We start from the raw sequence: 22,700 nt of genomic DNA, 5'->3' as shown, positions 1-22,700 counted from the left end.
TCACTGAGCCATGCTGACCAGGCCCACCATGCTGTCTCTTTATCTGGGGGAGGTACTAACAACTCCTGGGTGAAGCACAGTGGACAGTGGCAGGAATATTATCATACTAGAGGCCCGATGCATGAACTTTGTGCAAGAAGAGCCCTTCCGGGACCCAGGCTTCCCTTGCAGCCCCAGCTTTGTCCAGAAGGTCGTCCAAAAGGACATCCGGCCTAATTAGCATATTATGCTTTTATTATTATAGACTAGTGGCCCAGTGCACAGATTCGTGCACATTGAAAGGAATCAGGCTCCCTCCTCTTTGGTTCTGGTGTGTGTCACCTGAGAACCACTGCTGCCAGTTCACCGCAGCTCGGCAGTAAACCAGATTCGGGACCAGCAGTGTCGCGACAACATAACCCATGACTGAATGTGGAATAGCTCAGCCCTGCAAGGAATCAGGCTCCCTCCTCTCTGGTTCCGGGGTGCGTCACCCAAGAACTACCGCTGCCAAGTCACTGCAGCTCGGCAGCTCCTGCATTGAGTGTCTGCCCCCTGGTGGTCAGTGAACATCATATGTATGGTCAGCTGGTCACTTAAACTTTTATATATATATAACTAAGGCAGGTGTGGGCAATGTCCAGCCTACAGGAGTATAAGGCCCCCGAAATCATCTGGCCTGGCCCTACCAAGGCATTAGGGGTGAGTTCATTAAATGTTTGACCAAGTATAGCAGGCTCGTTTTCAAGGTGATCATTTTGTATGACCCTCGAATGATGTTATAAATATCCAAGGAGCCCTTGGCAGAAGAAAGGTTCCCCACCCCTGCTATAAGGGATCATTGAAAAGAAATTTCCTTCTTGGCTGGAGGTGTCCTCTTTCGGTCAGTTGCTGAGTAAGCGTCTGTGAAGTACGGAACCAGGGTGCCAGGCACCGGGCATGTGGGACCGTGTGGGCGTTAGGTAGCCCTTTGCCGCCCAGAGGAAGACTGAGTGAGTGCCATTTCTGTGGGACACTGAGGAGCAGGGCCAAGTCTTCTCGGAGTTGCCTAGATTTTGCCATGGCCAAACCTTTGATCCTGTAAACCATCTACCAGGAGCCATGGAGAGGGCGCGGGTGGAGAGAAAACCCATCGGCCACATCAGGGATCATGTTGACCGCAACCCACAGTCTGCTGGGAGCTGAGGGTCTGGCACACAGCGCTGGGTCAGGGAATGGCTCCCAATATTTCAAAGAAAGGCATCCGCACAAGGGGAGGGGATGGGCAGCCTGCAGGACACGAGGAGCACCTCGAAAGATGTGGTAAATAAAAGCAGAGCCCCGACACCTTCCTGCCCATCACAGAACCCACCGCATGGTGATCAGCAGCTAAATGGGACGTTGGGAATTGAGGTGAAGGGTTGTACTAGTGGCGGGGGGGTCCTCAGGGGCCTGGGAAATGTTGGGGGTTGGCGTCTATCTCCAGGTGGGGGGGTGTTGGTTTTCAGGCTTCTGAGCTCAGTATTGAAACAGGATGGAGAGATAATGCGCCAAAGCCTGTGTCTGGATGAAGGAACAGATGTGAGCATTTTTATTTTTGTTTTTCAAAGAGATGTTTTGATACCCCCCTCCCCCCAGCATTACTTCATCCCAAATGTAACTGAGGGGGATGCTAGGATGAAATGTTTATTAAGTCTCCTACCGGGGAAAACCAGAACTTCCTAGGATGTCGTAAGAAAAAAAAAGAGAGAGAGAGAGAGATTCTGCTTCTCAGTGGCCACAAAAGACACCCCCAGGCCATGCAGTCAGCCATCTTCAAAGGCGTTTTGTGCATCTAGATCAGGGGTGGGCAAACTTTTTGACTCGAGGGCCACAATGGGTTCTTAAACTGGACCGGAGGGCCAGAACAAAAGCATGGATGGAGTGTTTGTGTGAACTAATATAAATTCAAAGTAAACATCATTACATAAAAGGGTACGGTCTTTTTTTTTTTTTTTAGTTTTATTCATTTCAAACGGGCTGGATCCAGCCCGCGGGCCGTAGTTTGCCCACGGCGGATCTAGACGCTGGAGCAGCTTGAAGATGCCAGACAACACCAGGCAGCAGGCAAGATGCCTTCATCTGTGGGCTAACACCACAGGTTTTCTCTGAAAACCCCGAGGGTAACTGGGCTGGTGGCTTCCTTATTTTTAAAATCACCTTCCCTCCTCAAGATAAAACACTGTCCAAGCGGCTCCCGAGCCGTCCGATCCGGAAGCTTCGGGTCCACAGCAAGGGGACGGCAGGGCGGTCTGGTCTCCCTCACGTGGGGCGAACTGGGCAGAGGCTCTTTGCCTAAACTTGCATGTGGGACTTTTGTGTCTCTCCTGATAAAACAGGGGGCATCTTGGCCGAAACCGGTTTGGCTCAGTGGATAGAGCGTCGGCCTGCGGACTGAGAGGTCCCGGGTTCGATTCCGGTCAAGGGCATGTACCTGGGTTGCGGGCACATCCCCAGTGGGAGATGTGCAGGAGGCAGCTGATCGATGTTTCTCTCTCATCGATGTTTCTAACTCTCTATCTCTCTCCCTTCCTCTCTGTAAAAAAATCAATAAAATATATTTTAAAAAAAACACACAAAAAACGGGGGGTATCCGTTAGAGGACTGAGCATCATGTAAGAAGATCCTGCTTCACGCGTACGTCCAGTGAAATGCTGTTACCAACAGAGCTGTGACAGGTGGGAAAACGAGTTCTTGGCTCTGAGGTTTTGTATTGATTTCTCATTATTGGTGGGTAATATTTCAGACACCTCCCAGCCATTGCCTGTCCAGTTCTTTCCTTTCCTTCGCCACTGCCCTGGTGCGAGCACCACCCACTCCTGCCTGGATGACAGAAATAGCCTAAGCGACCCCCTGTTCTGGTCTGACCCCAGCATCATCCCCGAAACACACACTCCTGTTCACACAGCACCCAGAGTGGCCTCTGGACTCAGGTTATGCCACTTCCAAAAGAACTCAAATGACTCCAGATGAAATCAAAACTCCTTCCTTGCAGAGTTCCCAGGATGGGCCCTCCCCAATAATGAACTCACAGAAAGAGAAACTAAAAAAACCCACAAAAAACCACCCCATTTACCACTGCAAAAAAAAAAAATTAAGATACCAAGGAATAAACTTAACTAAGGAGGTAAAAGACCTGTACTCAGAAAACTATAGGTCATTGAAAAAAGAGATAGAGGAAGATATAAACAAGTGGAAGAATATACTGTGTTAATGGATTGGTAGAATCAACATCATTAAAATGTCCATACTACCCAAAACAATTCATAGATTCAATGCAATAGCTATTAAAATACCAACGGCATATGTCACAGACCTAGAACAAACTCTCCTAAAATTAATATGGAATAAAAAAAGACCCCGAATAGCCACAGCAATCCTGAGAAAGAACAAAGTTAGAGGGATCACAATACCAGATATCAAGCTATATTACCAAGCCATGGTTCTCAAAACTGCCTGGTACTGGCACAAGAACAGGCATACAGATGAGTGGAACAGAACAGAGAATCCAGAAATTGACCCAAGCCATTATGCTCAATTAATATTTGACAAAGGAGGCAAGAGCATACAATGGAGTCAAGACAGTCTCTTCAATAAATGGTGCTGAGAAAATTGGACAGATACATGCAAAAAAAATGAAACCAAAACACCAGCTTACACCATACACAAAAATAAATTAAAAATGTATAAAGGACTTAAATGTAAGGCAGGAGATCAGAAAAATCCATAGGCAATAAAATATCAGACCTATGTCGTAGCAATACCTTTACCAATACAGCTCCCAGGACAATAGAAACTAAGAAGAAAATAAACAAATGGGACTACATCAAAATAAAAAGCTTCTGCACAGCAAAAAACAACAACACAAAAAACAAAAACAAAAAATCCATCAACAAAACAACAAGAAAGCCATGCATGGGAAAACATATTTGCCAATGCTATCTCAGATAAGGGTTTAATCTCCAACATTTACAGGGAATTCATACAACTTAACAAAAGGAAGATAATCTAATAAAAAATGGACAAAGGACCTAAATAGACACTTTTTGGAAGAGGACATACAGAAGGCCGAGAGACATGAAAACATGCTCAAAGTCACTAATCATCTGAGAGATACAAATCAAAATGACAATGAGGTACCATCTCATACCTGTCAGAATGGCTAGCATCAACAAATGACAAGTGCTGGTGAGGATGTGGAGTAAAAGGAACCCTCATGCACTGCTGGTGGGGATGCAGACTGGTGCAGCCACTGTGGAAAACAGTATGGCGTTTCCTCAAAAATTTAAAAATGGAACTCCCATTTGACCCAGTAATCCCACTTCTGGGAATATATCCCAAGAAACCAGAAACACCAATGAGAAAGGACATATGCACCCCTATGTTTATAGCAGCACAATTTATAATAGCTAAGATTTGGAAACAGCCCCCATCAGCAGATGAGTGGATTAAAAAGCTGTGGTACATCTACACAATGGAATACTATCCTATCTAATAAAAGAGAAACATGGTAATTAGCGTACGACCGCTACCCTTCCCATTGGCTAATCAGGGTGATATGCAAATTAGCTGCCAGCCAAAATGGCGGCCAGCAGCCAGGCAGCTGGAAGTGAACATGAGGCTTGCTTGCTTCAGTGACGGAGGACTCCAACGTTCCCCACCTGCCTTGCCGGCCTCTGAGCTTGCAGTTTAAGAAACATTGTAACAAATATAGAAGCTAAACAAAACCCCAGAAACCTGCTTTCAGCCGGCCAGGATCTCAGAGCTGGAGTTATACATTGTTTCAATTATAGAACCCAAACAAACCAGATACCTGCTTTCAGCAGCAGAGGCCTAAGAACTGGAGCCAGAGCTAAAGCTGGCCCAGAATAAAAAAAAAAAAAAAAAAAAGGAGCAGTTGGGAGCTTCAGTCGGCCTGAAAACAGCCCTCAGCTCCTCACCCAGACTGGCCAGGCACCCCAGTGGGGACCCCCACCCTGAAGGGTGTGTGACCAGCTGCAAACAGCCATCATCCCCTCACCCAGGCTGGCCAGGCACCCCAGTGGGGACCCTGATCCAGGACACCCTTCAGGGCAAACCAGCCAGCCCCACCCATGCACCAGGCCTCTATCCTATACAGTAAAAGGGTAATATGCCTCCCAGCACCAGGATCAGCGGAGCTGAGAGGCCTCCCGGCACCGGTTTCAGCGTGACGGGGCAGCGCCCAAACCCCCTGATCGCCCTGCAGCTCTGTGTGTGACAGGGTGCGGCACCTCAACCCCCTGATCGGCCCTGATCTGTGTGTGACAGGGTGCAGCGCCCCAAACCGCCCCCCCCTCCACGGGCCCTGCTCTGTGTGTGACGGGGTAGAGCCATAACCTCTCCATCAGCCCTGCCCTGAGTGTGAGAGTGGCGGCGCCCCAACCCCCTGATCGGCCCTGCTCTGTGGGTGATAGAGGGAGGCGCCCCAACCCCCTGATCTGCCCTGCTCTGTGTGTGACAGGGGGCGGTGCCCCAACTCCCCTATTAGCCCTACTCTGTGAGTGACAGGGGGGAGCTCCTCAACCCCCTGATTGGCCCTGCTCTGTGTATGACAGGGGGGAGCTCCCCAACCCCCTGATTGACCCTGCTCTGTGCGTGACAGGGGGCATCGCTCCAACCCACTGATTGGCCCTGCTCTGTGCGTGACAGGGGGTGGCGCCGCAACCTCCCCATCGACCCTGCCTTGAGTGTGACAGGGGGCGGTGCCCCAACCCCCCAATCGGCCCTACCTTGAGCGTGACTGAGGGTGGCATCACCACCTCCCAATCTTCCCTGCTTTGTGCATGACAGGGGAAGGCGCCCCAACTCCCCAATCGGCCCTGCTCTGAGCCCGACCAGGGGCTGCACCTAGGGATTGGGCCTGCCCTCTGCCACCCGGGAGCAGGCCTAAGCAGCAGGGCATTATCTCCCGAGGGGTCCCAGACTGAGAGAGGGCACAGGCCGGGCTGAGGGACCCCCTTCTCCCCCCGAGTGCACAAATTTTTGTGAACCAGGTCTCTAGTCTATACTAATAAAAGAGAAACATGCAAATTGGTGTCACTCTGCTACGCCCACCAGCCAATCAGAGTGACTATGCAAATTAACCCAACAAGATGGTGGTTAATTTGCATATGCAGGCATGGAACGAAGACTGAAGGCTCCAGCCAGACTGAAGACTGAAGACTGAAGAGGCTTGGCTTCTCCACTGTAGCCAAGCCTCGCTACAGCTGGACCAAAGGCCAGGGTCCCGGGTGCCGGAGGAAAACCGGCACCAGCAGCCAGGGGAAGGAAGGCCTATTGCGCAAATCTTCGTGCAACGGGCTTCTAGTACTGCTATAACAAAGAAGGAACTTTTACCATTTGCAACTGCATGGATGGACCTGGACAGCATTATGCTAAGTGAAATAAGGCAGTCAGAGAAAGATAAATATCACGTAATCTCACTCATATGTGGGATATAATGAACAACATAAACTGATGAACAATAATAGATCCAGAGACAAAGAAACACTGAACAGACCATCCAATCTCAGAGAGAAGGCTGGGGGAGGGGGAGGGAAGAGAAGAATCAACCAAAGGACTTGTATGCATGCATATTAGCATAACCAATGGACATGAATCCTGGGGCAGTGGGGGCTTGTCCTGGGGGGTGAGAGTGGCTGGGGTGAGGGGGTGGTCAATCAGGGAAAAAGGAGACATATGTAATACTTTAAACAATAAAAAAAGGAAGAGCTAAACCATAAGGGAAATATAGGTGAATATTTATAAGGTAGGGTTGATAATTGTGTCATCAGGGAGACAAAACAAGCTTAATACATTTGATTAGCAACAAAACTCACCAGTTACAAGAGAGTAAAATGTTTGCAACATTTATTCCAGGGAATATATTCTTAAGGTTAAAAAAAATATCTAAACATCTACAAAACTATAAAAAACCATGAATACCATAAGAGAAAAATGGTTACAAAGATATTTTCTGATGGCCAACAGATGAAACAGCTCACCACTGCTAATCAAAGAAATGTCAGTAAAACCAGAGGCTTAAAAGCATTTATTCAAAGATTTTTATCAAGCACTTAGGATACTGCAAACCATGACAATGACAGTGTGATTTATCATTGCATTTAAATTCTGAGGTATTTTAAAAGAAATGCCATCCCATACATATATGTAAACTTGAATCATTTATTTAATGCCAAGATTATAATGATTCATAATTAGCACTTTCCTACCATTAAGCATCTCTTTAGTTCTTGTTTGTTCTCCAATTTAAGAACCATAAGGTGAAATTGATTTATCCACACCATCTTCTCATAGGCAGTATAAACGTTGGCCTAGCTTCTTAAAGAACATCACACACAAAAATATTCCCAAGTCAAGGGATGGGTTGCCACCACATTTGGAAACTCCCATTGGTTCTGTGCCATGTCCGGGGGAGGCTGGGTGTGACAGGAAAGCGTTCGTTCATGTGAGCATGAGGGCACACTGCTCCTGGCCCGCCCTGTTATTGCAGTCTCCTCACTGCACCTATGTAAACAGCTGTGTGTGTGTGTTGCCTGCGTGCACATGTGTGTGTGTGTGTATGTGTATGTGTATGTGTGTGTTGCCTGCGTGCACATGTGTCTCAGGAAGGAGGAAGGATTGGAGGTCCCAGGCATCCACACGTGGTTTGAATTTCAACATTCCAGGGAAAAGGACGGCAAACGCTGGCTGGGGGACCGTGTCACCCAGGAAAGCCTTTAGCCAACCTAAGGAGAGAGACAGCTGAGGATCTCTTGTTAAAGATCAACTTTCCCATGGAGCCAAGAGAATGCCAGGGCCGTGAGACTAGAAGAACATGCATCTTAATTACGAGTGTCATTCATAAAAACGCCCTTTGTCTATTCAGAGCGGTTTTAGCGCCGGGCTCTGCGGGCCAAGCGTAGGAAAGAACCAGGAGGAATTTTTATCGTTCCGCTTTCAATGAACTGAACTTTCTACGAAAGAATTCAGACCAACTTCATTCAGTACTTGTTTTTGTTTTGTTGCTTTTTTTCTTTTAAAGCAAGGGTGGTTTGTTTTTTAAAGTTAGAGGATGCCCCGTAGTACGTGGTTTTTCTGAGCAGCACTGGAAAACATTTTTTACATTGCTGACTTGTCAGTTGAGCTCAAAGCAGGAGAGGAAGAAAAGGAGATAGCATATTTAGTTTCGTGCGTGCATGTGTGTGCGCATGTGTTTTGTTTGTTTGTTTGTTTTTAATAAGGACTACTTGCCAGGCAAAGGGATATTTCGCCCCTGAGAATCCATTAATATATTCAACATCTGCCTACAGCACAGGCTAAATCCCCGTGGGGTCCAATCACTGCCCCACCTCTCCCCCACCCCAGCCAAGGGCTCAGAGGGGAGACCAACCATTTGCCTGCGCTGAGCTACTATTCAGTTATTGCTAACTGGTGAAGGGCTTTTGCCACCCAGATGAAAAATGCATACTAGTAGGTTCATCCGAAGAGATAGATCGGCAGCCCTGGAGTAGGACTAGTTGCAGAGAGAACAAATGAATTTACTCTGGAGGCTTTCTCCCTCTGCATCAGCAAAGACGCTGTGATCAAATATTTATTAGCAGCGCCTGTGGTTGGGCCGGCAAGAAGCATCGGGAGGAATAGGCATCTTAAATCAAGAGCGGGCTGCTGGCTGACTTGAGCATGGCCTGGTTACGAACATCCGCTCTTTAATTACACCCTCAAAGCAGTCCCCAAGCACCCCTCCCTCTGCTCCTGGGATGCGTGTGCTCCCTTATTTTGCAACTGTACTGACTCATGGGATTTCCAGAGCCCCTCTGCGTCTGTGGACGGAGCCTGTGGCCAATGAGTCAGATTTTTAACCATCGAAAGGGTTATCTGGTGAGTTGAGATGGTGCTCCGGCTTGGTCATGATTAGCTCAGATCATTGGGATACAGGTTGAAGAAGAGGCCACTGTTGTTATCTGTTCTCTGCCCGGTTTTAGAATTTGCTGTCCCCTGCTCCTCCAGAAACCTTTTCTTTGGCACATTGGGGTCATTCACGCAGTGTTAATGCAGGAGAGCCAGGTCCGGGGCCAGGGAGGTCTCTCCGTAGCATAGCTCTTGGTGCACCGAGAGTTCCCTTAGTTCTCGCTGGCATCCTTAAGTATATTGCTGACCTTCCCCTGCAGACATTAGCCCAACTGGAAGATAGGAGGTTGAACTCTATGTAATCTCTGAGGTCAGTGGTCAAAGCCAAGGCTAACCATTCAGGTGGGCAGCAGTCTCCAAGGTAAATGGAGAGCAAGCTTGACTTTGGAAAGATGGAGACCCTGCTTTTTGGACGTTTCTGATTCAGGGGGTTGGAGGTAGAGCCTGCAAAGTGGTTTTGGAACTCTCCCGAGGTGCCTATAATTTAGAATTTTTCCAGGTCTACATGGTATTCTAGTAACCTGAATACATTCCTTCAGCATTTGAAATAGTACCTGAAAAGGAAAGGTGTACAGCCTGCCCCAGGGGGATATCAAGGAGGGGCTGGCTGCTTCAGCTTTTTCTCTTTCCACCCTCCTTTCCTGGGCAATGGTGACAACCAGGCCATCCCATGTGCCAGAGGTGCAGCAAGGAGAATGGTTTGTGCCAAGCAGGAAATGTAACAACAAATCCCAAAAAGAAATGGGAAAGATAATCTCGTTGTAGCCAGCCCGTTAGGTCTGCCCACACATTACATCCACCGTGTGCCCTGACTCGGTCTTTCTTTTTTAGCCACCACAGTCCTGCCAGAAGATGACGCTACCACCGCAAGTATGGAAAGTAGCATGGTGATCCCAGGTGTGGATGATAACACGATGACCCCAAGTGCCAGTGAACAGTCCCATAAGCCTGCTGGCTTCACCAGTCAGGTGAGTGTCCGAGGAAGAGAGGAATTTGGTTTGTAAGCATGCAATCACATGCAAGGACATGTAGGCATACATATATTTATATCTGTGTATATATATAATCAGTGGGACCATACAAAGGAGTTGTTACATGGCTTGCAACAAAAGGACTTCCCAGTTTCGTCCAGCTGGCAGGTAACTGGTGTGCTGGTCACAGGTGCTTCGAGTGTCTACATCAGGGCTTCTCAAACTGGTAAAGAGGTAGGTTTATAGATGTCCAGTCTACCATAGCCCATGTGTCAATACAAGACACATCTTGGATTGCTATAAAAGTTTCTAGATATGTATTCACAACTTCCTGTCATCCTGTGACTGGTAATAAGCACCGACTAGAGGCCACCCCCAGACCATACTGGTGTACTATGTGGAGTCCCAACTGACAACATTCCCACCCTAATGACCTTTAATCAAATCAGGTCATACATATCTTAATCCCCTGCCATGGGTAAGATCAGATGCCAGGCTCTGGGAGGCATTGAGGAGGGCTATAGGCCACACCTTCCACCCTTGAGGGGCTTTGACTGTAGTGACATGGGACAGAGGCTCTTGCCCACCTCTGTGACATCCTTGCACCACTGTCCCTCTCGAGTCCTCTGTTTCAGCCATGTGGGACCTTCTGACCTTTGGACTTATTCCAACTTAGGTTTCTGTTTTCTCTGCTTTGAATACTCCCCAGGTCAGTCCATGGTTGATTTTTTTTCTCGTGATTCTTAAGTTCACTCATGATCTCAAAGAGGCCTAAAGGAATCCTATCCCCACCCCCCAGGAGTGACATTCTTGGCCAGAGGACAGCAAACTACTCACCAGAGTGGGCCCACACCCTGTTCTTGTCAATAAAGTTTTACTGGAACACAGCAGTGCCTATTCAGTTGAGAATGATCTCAGGCTGCTGTCATACCCTAAGAGCAGAGTTGAGTAGTTGGTTACAACAGAGAAAATATTTACCATTTGGCCTTCTACAGAAAAGTGTGCCTGCCCCTGTTTAGGAATATCCCCAGGGTTGAGAACCATGCGAGGCACATGGTAGATACCCTTTAGCATATTTTTATTGTGTTAAAGAACACATAACATAAAATTTACCATGTGAGCCATTTAAAAAAATCTTCACCTAAGGGTATGTTTATTGATTTTAGAGAGAGATGAAGGAGGCGAGAGACAGAGAGACAGAGAAAGAGAGAAACATTGATGTGAGAAACACCAATCAGTTGCCTCCTGTATGCACCCAACCTGGGATCAAACTCACAACCTAGGTATATGCCCTATCCGGGAATTGAACCTGCAACCTTTTGGCGTATGGGACAGTGCTCCAAACATTGGAGTCACCTGGCTGGGGCCAACTGAACCATTTTTAAAAATATATATTTTATTGATTTTTTACAGAGAGGAAGGAAGAGAGATAGAGAGTCAGAAACATCGATGAGAGAGAAACATCGATCAGCTGCCTCCTGCACATCTCCTACTGGGGATGTGCCTGCAACCCAGGTACATGCCCTTGACCAGAATCGAACCTGGGACCCTTCAGTCCGCAGGCCGACGCTCTATCCACCGAGCCATACCGGTTTCGGCATGAACCATTTTTGAGTGTACCCATAATTCAGTAGTATTAAGTATATTCATCTTGTGAAACAGATCTCCAGACTGTCTTCCTTTTGCAAATCTGAAACTACCCATTCAACTCACCTTTTCCTCTTCCCTCCAATCTCTGGTGACCACCATTCTACTTTTTATCTCTATTCTGACTAAGTGCCTCATATCAGTGGAATCACACCATATTTATCATTTAGTGACTGACTGGCTTATTTCACTTGGCTTAATGTCCTCAAGGCTCATCCATGTTGTAGCATGTGTCCAAATTTCCTTCCTTTTAAAGACTGAATAATATTCCATTAAATGGATATACGGCATTTTTATTATTCATCCAGCATTGATGGACTTTTGGGTTGCTTTTGGCTATTATGAATAGTGCTGCTTTGAACATGGTGTACAAATATCTCAAGACCTCACTTTCAGTTCTTTTGGGTCTACGTATACTCAGAAGTGGGATTTTTGGATCATATGGTCATTATATTCCTAATTTTTCTGAGGAACCTCTATCCTGTTTCCCTAGTGGTTGCACCACTTCCAGTAATACCAACAGTGCACAATGGTTCCGATTTCTCTACAACCTTGCCAACACAGTGTTTTCTGTTCTTTTGATAGTAGCCATGCTAACAGGTGTGAGGTGGTAATCTCGTTGAGGTATTGATTTGCACTTCTCTGAGATTCAGAACCTTTTTTTTTTTTTTTTAAATATATTTTATTGATTTTTTACAGAGAGGAAGGGAGAGAGATAGAGAGCCAGAAACATCAATGAGAGAGAAACATCGATCAGCTGCCTCCTGCACATCCCCCACTGGGGAAATGCCCGCAACCCAGGTACATGCCCTTGACCGGAATCGAACCTGGGACCTTTCAGTCCGCAGGCCGACGCTCTATCCACTGAGCCAAACCGGTTTTGGCATCAGAACCTTTTTATATGCTTGTTGGCTATTTTATTAAAGCCCTCAGGTTATTGTTGAGTTGTAGGATTTCTTGATACCCTTACCAGGTATATGAATTGCAAATATTGTCTCCTATTTCCTAGGTTGCCTTTTCACTTTGTTGATTGTGTCCTTGGGTGCACAAAGTTTTTAAGTTGGATGAGGTCCCATTTATCTATTTTTGCTTTTGTTGCTTGTGTTCATTAGCATATTTGTGAATGTTACATTGGGCTAAATTTTGGAGTCAACAGAACCACTTCCAAGTCTTGTTCTGCCACTTGTTGGCTATGTGAGCTTGGGCATATTTTTGAATCTCTCTAAGCCTTGTTCATACCATAGGACTAATAATAGGATCTACTTCATAGGGGTTTCGTGCGCGCGCGCGTGTGTGTGTGTGTGTGTGTGTGTGTGTGTGTGTGTGTGTGTAGTAAATGAGGTATTTAAAGGGGCTAGCACATAGTAAGTTTTAATAAAGGTTAGCTATTACTCTGATTGGGAGAGGGAAGGCATTAAAATATGATACAACATAATATATGCCCCCAAAAATGTTGAAGGGAGGAAATGCCATTCAAATTCAAGGGAGAGAAAGAATTAAAGCTTAGTGAGCTGGTATTTTTTTTGAAGAATTAAGACCCTAGGAAGTCAGCAAGAACTAAGACTCGTGGAAGTAAACACTCGGTATTCATTTCTGGAGGCATGGTTTTATTCGTGTTCCTGTTATTCTGTCTGTGTGTTTTCTGGTTTCCACTTTAAATTTATGTCGTCATATATTTTATATATTTATGCCACCATCGTATATTCTTTTCTGTCACGAGGCCGCGAATTTATTTTAAAACATGGTGTTATATTTCTGTTTTTGCTTCATTTACATCTCCATAGGTGCCCACAAATACAAAGCGCACAGACACTCCCATAGAGGATCTGCCAACCACAGAGAGCACAGGCCATGCCCAAGAGGAAACCCAGAGCACCACAGCCTTGAATGGGGCCACTAGTCACTCCAGGGGTAAGAAAACCGGTCACCCCAACGCGGATTGATCTTGTTCTGCATAATCATTACCCTCCAGAAACCATGACCAAGTGTAATAACCAGCAGGGCATATTTTTGGAATGCAAGAGTGAATTCCAAAGCAAGCTTTATGTGGGAGTTTCAGAACTCGATGTATTAGGTTTCTAAATCCAATTTGATTTATTGGGCTGCTGAACAGAGTTCTCTGCCTTGAGAACGAGTGGTAATACCCCCACCAGGGCAAGATGAGTACTACTGGTGTCGTGTTGCTGACCTTAAGTGGGTAGAATGCTACACTAAGAACTTTGTGTGTTCACTTAAAAGCATAAAACTCAGCCAACCTATGTGAACCTCAATGGGCTCTATAGTACTGTTTGCCATCTTATATGGAGTTCATGTCTGTATCCACGGAGCAAGAATCTTTTCTTACCAGGATTTGGGGTTGTACTTGTGATCCCCGGTTGACACCTGCAGCTTTATAAGTGGAACATCTTGGAGAGAAAGTAGAGAGGAGGACGTTGGGTCTTTGCCATGATTATGAGGTTTGGACCATCACTGATAAAAACAAGGACAGATCATTGCCATTACAACTCAGCAATAGAAAGAGATAGCTTCCTATTTCTAGAGCTTTTTAAAAAAAAGAAATTAATTTTGTAGTATATAGGGGTGAACGAGAAAAGGAACTAACCCTCCAATAAGTGCAATGAGTGATTACTAACTTGAGCTATTTTGTATAAATCATTTTATCTAGATAAAATTGGGCTGCTGAACAGAGTTCTCTGCCTTGAGAACAAGTGATAGGTATTTCCATCTTTAAATGAAAGTAAACACAAAGACTTTGCCTAGTACAGTGGTTCCTCAAACTAAATGTACATCTGAACTCCTAAGAAGTTATTCTTTAGTGTCAATATACATTTCCAGACTCAAAGCCAATCAATCTGGTTTTACAAAATCTATAGCACTTCTGAGGATTTTTAAAAACTGCTTTAGCCCTGGCTGGTGTGGCTCAGTTAGTTGGAGCATTGTCTCGTACACTGAAAGATGGCGGTTCAATTCCCGATCAGGGCATTTATCCAGGTGTCAGGTTCGATCCCCAGTTGGGGCATTACAGGAGGCAGCCAATTGATGTTTCTCTCTATCTCCTCTCACTCTCCCCCTTCTGTCCTTCCTGTATAGAAACATGTCCTCAGGTGAGGATTTTTTTTTTTTTAAAGCTTTATATTTGTATACCTACGTTCATAGCCACATTATTTACTGTAGCTGAAATGTGGAATTTATTGACGGATAAATGGATAAACAAAATCAAGGCACCTTGAATACATACAATGGAATATTATTCAGCCTGTAAAAGGAATGAAATTGACACATAATACAAATGGGTAAACCTTGAGACATTATGCTAATTAGAATAAGCTAGTCACCAAAAGGCAGGTGCTGTACGATCCCACTCAGATGAGGTACACTCCACAAAGTAGTCAGAATTATAGGGACAGAAAGTAAAAGGATGGTCGTCTAGGGTTGGGGAGGAGGGAGGAGGGAGTTATTGTTTAACAGGTGTATAAGGTTAGTGTTGTGAGATGAGTTCTGGAGATGGAGGTTGGTGATGATGGCACAACAATATGAATGTATTTCTACCATTGAATTGTACACAAAAATGATGAAGAGGGTAAATTTTGTGTTACGTATATTTTACCACATAGAAAAAAAAAACTTCCTAAAAGTGCTTTGAAAATAAAGCTTAAAGGTCACCCCAAGATGCTAAAGAAATGGAGCATTACCTGGTTAACAGCTTACCCGGTTTGGCTCAGTGGATAGAGCATCGGCCATGTACTGAATGAAGGGTCCCTGGTTCAATTCTGGTCAAGGGCATGTACCTTGGTTGCAGGCTCAATCCCAGCTTTGGTTGGAGTGTGTGTGGGAGGCAACTAATCAATGTGTCTCTCTGAGATCTATGTTTCTCTCTTTCTCTCTCTCTTTGTCTCTCTTCCTCCTTTCCACTTTCTTTAAACATCAATGGAAAAATATCCTTGGGTGAGGATTTACAAAAAACACACACATAAAAAACACACACACACACAAACAAGAAAATAAATTGTTAACAGCTAATGGGCAGCAGAAAATGGAACCTTCCAAGTTGAGTATTCTTTCTGTCATGACAGGATACCCCTCTAATCCTTAAAAAAAAATTCTCAATTGCCTGGAAAACACTCCTGGTTACTCTTCTGTGGTGTCCCCTGCCCCACCCGTCACAAAACCTGTGACTAACAGTACATTCCCACTTCATATATCAGTGTCCCAGGAAATTTTTACATGAGTTAAAATGTAATTTTAAGCATTTGGGTTTCTTAAGAGGTCAGCAGATGTCTTTCCTATGAAACGCCCAAGTGTGATGATGTTCACATTTATGACACATTTTATGATCACAGCCATGTCATTGCAAGGGAGCTAGGGAGGACAGGACTAATACGTTCTAATTTAGTAAGGAATCTTCCATAAACTTCATTTTTGGTATTTCCTAACTCATGGTGTCATTGATGGTGATGATGGCGTGTTCTGAGGTTGGTGGAATTGGCAGCCACCATGTTAAGACATGATAAGCAAACAATTAGACCTGTTTCTGCTGGTATTTGGCAGCCGGGGATGAATGACATTTGGGGAGTTGATTTGACGATGTTGTTGTCCTGGGCAGGACTCAGGTCCAGCAGCCTCCCAAACACTTTTATGGTGGGATAGCACCATCCACTTGAGCTCCGTGTGAGTGCTCCCGAGCCATAGCTTTAGCTCATGCAAGGAGACCGCTACCTACCCTGGGGCCCCCTTGAAAAGGTGTCTTTCTGGCCCTAACCGGTTTGGCTCAGTGGATAGAGCGTCAACCTGCGGACTCAAGGGTCCCAGGTTCGATTCCGGTCAAGGGCATGTACCTTGGTTGCGGGCACATCCCCAGTGGGGAGTGTGCAGGAGGCAGCTGATCAATGTTTCTCTCTCATCGATGTGTCTAACTCTCTATCCCTCTCCCTTCCTCTCTGTAAAAAAATCAATAAAAATATATTAAAAAAAAAAAAAAGAAAAGGTGTCTTTCTGGAGACAGCCGTGGTTCAAAGGGATGGCTTCTTTCAAACCATACCATTAGGAAAAGCAAGCATTTTGTAGATGATGGATGGCTGGTTTCATCTTTCATAAAGAATGTTATTAGGTATCTGAATTTTGCAAGTTGTGAGTGAAGGTTGTAGGGAAGGGCCTGATTGGTTCACTTCCCTCTATTGTATCATGAAATCAAGGCACCTTGACTTTTCTCCATCTGCAAACTAGATAAACAAATACCCCCCAGAGGAGTTAAGGACTCTCTACAGAGAGGTTGATGGGAGAGAACAAAACACCTTTACTTTTAAATAGGAATTATGTGAAATTATCTAAAACGCGCCATTTTCTTATTTACATACAGGAAGACACTTGTAAATAAATAACAGATACCCATGTGATAGGTAAATGAAAATGTTCACATTGCAACTATTGAACTAGGTTTGGCTGCAGGTAGAAATCCTAAAATCACAGCCCTAACCGGTTTGGCTCAGTGGATAGAGCATCGGCCAGCGGACTCAAGGGTCCTAGGTTCGATTCCGGTCAAAGGCATGTACCTTGGTTGTGGGCACATCCCCAGTGGGGAGTGTGCAGGAGGCAGCTGATCGATGTTTCTCTCTCACCAATGTTTCTAACACTCTATCCCTCTCCCTTCCTCTCTGTAAAAAATCAATAATATATATATATATATATATATATATATATATATATATATATATATATATATATATATATATTTTTAAGTTGGTTTAAAAAAAAAAAAAAGAAATCCTAAAATCACAGTGGCATGAATACAAGGTGTGTATTCTTTCATTAAACTGAGCTGGGCATGTTGCTACTGCCCTGTAAGATGTGAATTTTGCTACTAAAAAAAAAAGCAGGGAATTAATATCAAAAGACAAATCTCAGTCTTGGCCACACCTTCCAAAACTAGAGCATAGTGCTCTCAAAATGAAAATTCTTCAAAACAGACCTCATCCCAGTGGGCGAGTTTTGCTTGACCTTGACATTGGACCAAGAATCAATAGCCTTGGATTCTTTGTTACCCTAAGCTCTGAAACTTCCTAATCATTTATTTAAAACCTCCGTGGGCCAGTTGCCTTGAGTTGATAGCAGAAAAGTAATGTACACAAAAGTACTTTGGACCCATAGGTGTGAAGAAACGTTCATAAATTCAGTAATAATAGTTTTGAAGACAGGATCATGTCAAACTTGCTTAAAAATCCCCTGATCCAATTTATTTAAGAAATTATCTTCTTTTCTTGTGTTTTGCTCCCTTCCTCTTAGGGTAAACTTATCTTTTGCCAATTGTTAAATTACAGTTATTAAATCCTAATAATTCTGTATCATTACATCTCTCTTTACAGAAGACACACAGACAACAGGTGCGAAAGGTAAGCTAGGTTTTGGTATCAAAATATTCTTTTCAGATTTTTTTTAAAAAGTGGGGGGTTTCTTTGAACCTAATATTTGTGATGAATTACATCCTTTTCTGGATTGGAGTCAATAAGTGCAGAATAGAGAACCCTCCAAGAAACAGGTTTCAAACTTCTTTTAAGAGAGAAAAGGGAATTGCCTGTATTTGAAAATAATCAAACCACAAATGAGTCTATTCACTTAATGACATTTGTGGAGAATGTTGTCATATCACAGTGACGCTACCCAGTGATTAACTGTGAATCCATGCTGTATGAATGGTTCATCAATCTTGAGACCCAGAAATCTTTCCACTCATTAGATGAGATTAGAAGAGCCCAGGTTTCTCCTCTTCTAGAACAGCTTCCACTGGATACAGGAGAAACACCATAGAACATGATTTCGATCTATAGTAGGGCAGTGGCACATTGTATGGCAGGTGTATTGTTTATCTGGGCTCATGGTTTCTTCCCTCTCATTCAGATGGCTTTTCAACTGGGACCCTGATTGGAATCATAGTTGGCGTCTTACTAGGCATTGGATTCATTGCTGGGATCATCATTGTGGTCGTGCGAAAAATGTCGGGAAGGTACTCGTAAGTAAACAACTTACACCCATGTGATAGATATAAATGAAGGTAGTCACTTCTAGAGTTCTGACCTTGGAGCTAATGGAAACCTTGAAATGAGGGTCAAGGTCAAAAGCCCCGACCTCCAGAAGCCCTGCATCTGAAGTTTCCCCAGAAGAACAAGCGTGTTTCTAAGAAAAGAGAGTCAGAGGTGACTCTATGGTTGACTTCCATTGAACTCTGACCAAACTTGACCTCTTGTCTTAATTTTCCAACTAACGACTTGAGAGAAAACCCAAACCAAGTTTGAGCTTGATACCTCATCACCCTGCTCCCAATCATCAGAGGGGGGAGGTTTCCAGAAGACCATCTGCTGTGGGGCCAGGGCTCCCTAGTGATGAGGAATTCTGCTGGGATGGGTTCCCTCCCTCCCTCCTGCCGTGGACATACCCACACTCATGGTAGTGTACTCCTAGCATTGGCTACTGATGAGAAGGGATTCTTCCTCTTTGTTAAAATTCCCTAAGAATTCAGAACATTAGAATTCATAGCCAGAGGAAACCATTTTTTGTATTTCTGTTGGGAAGGATGATATATGACTGGGGAATCTGGGGGACAGGAAGAGGACAGATGCCATGGATCTGGGGGTTTGAGAGACACGATTCACAGTACAGTCATAAGTTTATGTATTTGGAGATGCCCAAGAATCGGGCCCTGGCTGTGTGGGAGCCAGGCGTGGAAGAAGAATGGTTGAGAAAGAAGAGCGCAAGGCTCCAGAATTGGAAGACTTAGAAGGACATTAGGCACATGACTCACGGGATTCCCGTTCCCAGTGCCAGTAGAAGGAGTGACCATCACCTCTCTCTTTGTTTTCACAGGCCCTAAAGAGCTGAAGAATGTGCCCTCCTGCCAACATGTTTAAAAAAGACTTTATACCTCCCCTGTCCCTGAGCACATGGGAGAAGATGACCCATGGAAATGCCTGGCTCCCCCACTCAGAATCCATGGTGATCCCTCCGCCTGCCAAGAGTAACCGCAGGAACGATCATCCACAGACTTGCTCCTCTAAATATTTTGTCTTTTGAGAAACTTTTTTTTTTAACATACAAGTTTTGGAAAAGATGACTTAGAAAACAAAATGCATAGGAAACGGAGCACACTCTATAGATTGATTTGTCACTCAGACAGACAATGTAATTCCATCGAGGGCAGATGCCGCAGTCATGCCTTTGTTCTAACCGTTCTCTGTTATTGTTAAAATGCAAAGGAATCTGGAAATATTTATACCAGTGGAGTCCTTGGGTCTAGTGCTATGTCAGTAAATGGCATCAGCATTTTGCAATTTCTGGTCTGTTGAAATGTACACATTCCGGTCTAGTTTGGTCCATCTTTAAAGCCTGGTCTGGTGTGAATAATCAAGTGGAAGAATCTCAGCTGGAGCAATATGTAAATCTCACAACAAGCTAACAAGCTACGGGGCAGCCTCCAGGCTTGCTTTCCCCTCGTTTCCAGCGATGACTTGATGACTCAAAGGTTTGCTCCTACTTGACCCTCTGCTTCCCTCAGATGCTGGGGAGCCAGTGGTAAGGGGGTGGCCTTCTCATTTCCATGACGCAGGCCCTTCAGGTTGGCTGTTTTGATCTAGACCAGTGGTTGCCAACCGGTGGTCCATGAACCACTGGTGGTCCATGAGGTCCAAAAGGTTGGCGACCGCTGATCTCGACTATGGAGACCTCAGCCCTGATGGTGGCTCAGGAGGCTGCTGGCAGCCCGGCGATACCAGAGGCTCACCTATCCCAGACACTAAGAACCTTGGTGGTCCCCAAACAGAAAGAAGCCCTCCGTGTGCCTCTGGCATGGGAGCCAGAACCTGCCGGGTTTCTAACTTTCCCTTCCTGCCTTAGAGGAAATAATCTTATAAAATGTTAATTTTTAAGAAGCAGCTGGATTTAAAAACAGAAGATACTCCCAGTCTTCACGGGATCCCACATGTTTCTGTGGGGTTGTAGTTGAAAAATCAGAATCAAGGTGCCCAAGCTGATGTTCTTGGTGTGGGCACCGCCCAGTTCAGTACAGTTTCCCAGGGGTCAGCTGAAGGCTTTTTCCTAAACACAAAGTCTTTACACTTAGCAGATGCTCTGTCGTGACTGTGTTTGTGCAGATCTGATATCCTGTAAACTTGTACAAGCTCATCAAACAGGAAAAAGTAAACTATCAGAAAGCGCAGCTGTTCTCCCCCCCCTCCCCTTTTTTTTGTTTGCAGTAATGTGTGGACGTTATTTTAAACAGTGTGCCCTTCTGTTGCCTAAGTTCAGCTGGTCTACCAGCCCAGGTTCCATGTTTGAACATCATCTTTGATTGAGAGAAAGGGGTTAAGGAAAGCATTATGAGCTTAAAACCCTCCTGTTTCGTCACTCAGATTCCCAAACCGGAGTTGGGAATAATGTCCATTTCATCCTTTCTTTTTTCTTCCACTGTGAACAATAACAGTCCACCCCAAGTCGTACACTGGACCCATCACCTGCTGGGACCGGGCTGTGGGTTTCTAAGTCACATCTGTGTTGATGCTCAATGCAGTGTGGACAGGTTTAAAATAAAAGAGATGATTGCGTATAACATTGAGTCAGAGCTTTGATTGGAGATCTCGATTGAGTCGGGCCACACTGAGAAACATTTCCAGATAAGCTGGTAAGTTATGTCACCTCTGTCTCTTGACTCAGTTGGGAGCGAATTATAAATGGCGACAGGAAGTACGACCATCAGGAAAAAATGTAATTACACCTTTCGCCCAGGGATCTGCCAAAGTAGAGAGGTTAAGGCCAAGCAGACAAATGGGACGAGAAGACCAGTCGCACTCCGGGACTTCTTTTGCCTGCTCTGATCCCAACAGGTTTTAGAAGGTTTGGCCTGGCTCCTGATTTCTCTGCACCAGAGAGGAGTCAGGTGAGGAAGCAGCTAGCTACACCTCCTCCTGCCCGTTAGCCCTGGGAACCTGCCCTCAGGTATACTGGGCTGGGTTACACAAGAACAGGAGGTAATACCCTGGTTAAGGGTGTTCCAGCTGCCTGTGGGTCTGGGAGCATGTTCCAGATTCCTGTTCCTGGGGCAGCTCACTGCCCCTTGGTCCTCAGCTACAAATGCTCTGCTGGTCCGGAGACTACAGTGGCCAGGCTCTGTGTCTATCCATCACACCCGTCTGCTCCTCCCACCCCCACCTACGCTGCTCCAGAAGAATTCCAGAGCCACCCCCTGGGTCAACTCCCTGCCAATCCTGTCCGCTCTCATACAAGTTGGATGCTGGGAACAGGAGAGCTGGGAGAATCAGGCTTTCCACATAACAAATATTCAGTATGTTGCCCAGCCGGCATGGCTCAGTGGTTGAACGTTAATCTAAGGACCAGAAGGCCACGGTTCGATTCCTGGTCAGGGCACATGCCTGGATTGTGGGCTCGATCCCCAGTGTGGGGTGTGCAAGAGGCAGCCAATCAGTGATTCTCATCATTGATGTGTCTATCTCCCTCTTCCTTCCTCTCTGAAATCAATAAAAATATATTTAAAAAACAAGAAAACGAATAGTATGTTAAATCCGATTGTTGAATTTGCCAGATATCAGGACTCCTGAGTGCACGGTCCATAAGTAGTGATGTGTCATGGAAAAGGCCAGGCCCCATGTCCTCTTATGCTACCTGACAGCTGTAATCCCCAGATGAGTCAACCGCGAGCTTTTTGGGCCGTAGTTTCTTCCTAAGAACTTATATGAGACGGTTCAGAAAGCATGACTGTCCCAGCAGAACACAAACCACATGCACCTGGTCCCACAGACTCTCAGGGAACAGGCTCAGCCATGTCAGGTGTCAACTATGTTCCCTGGCACGCTCCCCGCAGGACAGGACTGGAAACCACCAGAGCTGCCAGGGGGATGGGAGTCCGGGGAACAACCCCATCCACTTTCATTCGCGCCACCTGGGAGCAGGCCCGAGGTTAACGCTGTGTCTTATGAAAGCCTGGTTCTGGAAGGCAGAGCATGGGGCAGCCATCTGTTTCTGAGCTTATGATGTACATGACAGAATGTAGAAAACAATATGCACATCATAGTGCTGTCATCGGCCGTAAAGCAAATAATGGATGTGTAGTGCTGTCGGAAAACAGTAACCGCTCCATCATTAGCAGCCATTACCCCAACATCCCTACTGTTATCA

At 45.4% G+C, this 22,700-nt stretch overlaps 1 protein-coding gene across 4 annotated transcripts in view; it reads left to right on the top strand.

Annotated features, from left to right (window-relative positions):
- Positions 1-22,700, top strand: part of PDPN (podoplanin) — a 164,182-nt gene that overhangs the window by 15,649 nt on the left and 125,833 nt on the right. The window contains exons 2-6 of one of the 4 annotated variants that reach the window (XR_009452102.1): positions 9,739-9,875; positions 13,310-13,436; positions 17,885-17,911; positions 18,417-18,528; positions 19,380-20,571. Coding sequence is in view for 3 of the 4 variants with exons in the window: in XM_059691205.1 (XP_059547188.1) it covers positions 9,739-9,875; positions 13,310-13,436; positions 17,885-17,911; positions 18,417-18,528; positions 19,380-19,386 (410 nt within the window). In the remaining variant the exon portion in view is untranslated. Of the gene's footprint in view, positions 1-9,738; positions 9,876-13,309; positions 13,437-17,884; positions 17,912-18,416; positions 18,533-19,379; positions 21,118-22,700 lie in introns of those variants that run through there. The other 3 variants (XM_059691207.1, XM_059691205.1, XM_059691206.1) reach the window with 3 other exon arrangements.

This window comes from Myotis daubentonii, chromosome 3 (assembly GCF_963259705.1).
Source record: "Myotis daubentonii chromosome 3, mMyoDau2.1, whole genome shotgun sequence".
Lineage (NCBI taxonomy): Eukaryota > Metazoa > Chordata > Mammalia > Chiroptera > Vespertilionidae > Myotis > Myotis daubentonii.
This window is presented reverse-complemented; position numbering and strand designations above follow the sequence as displayed.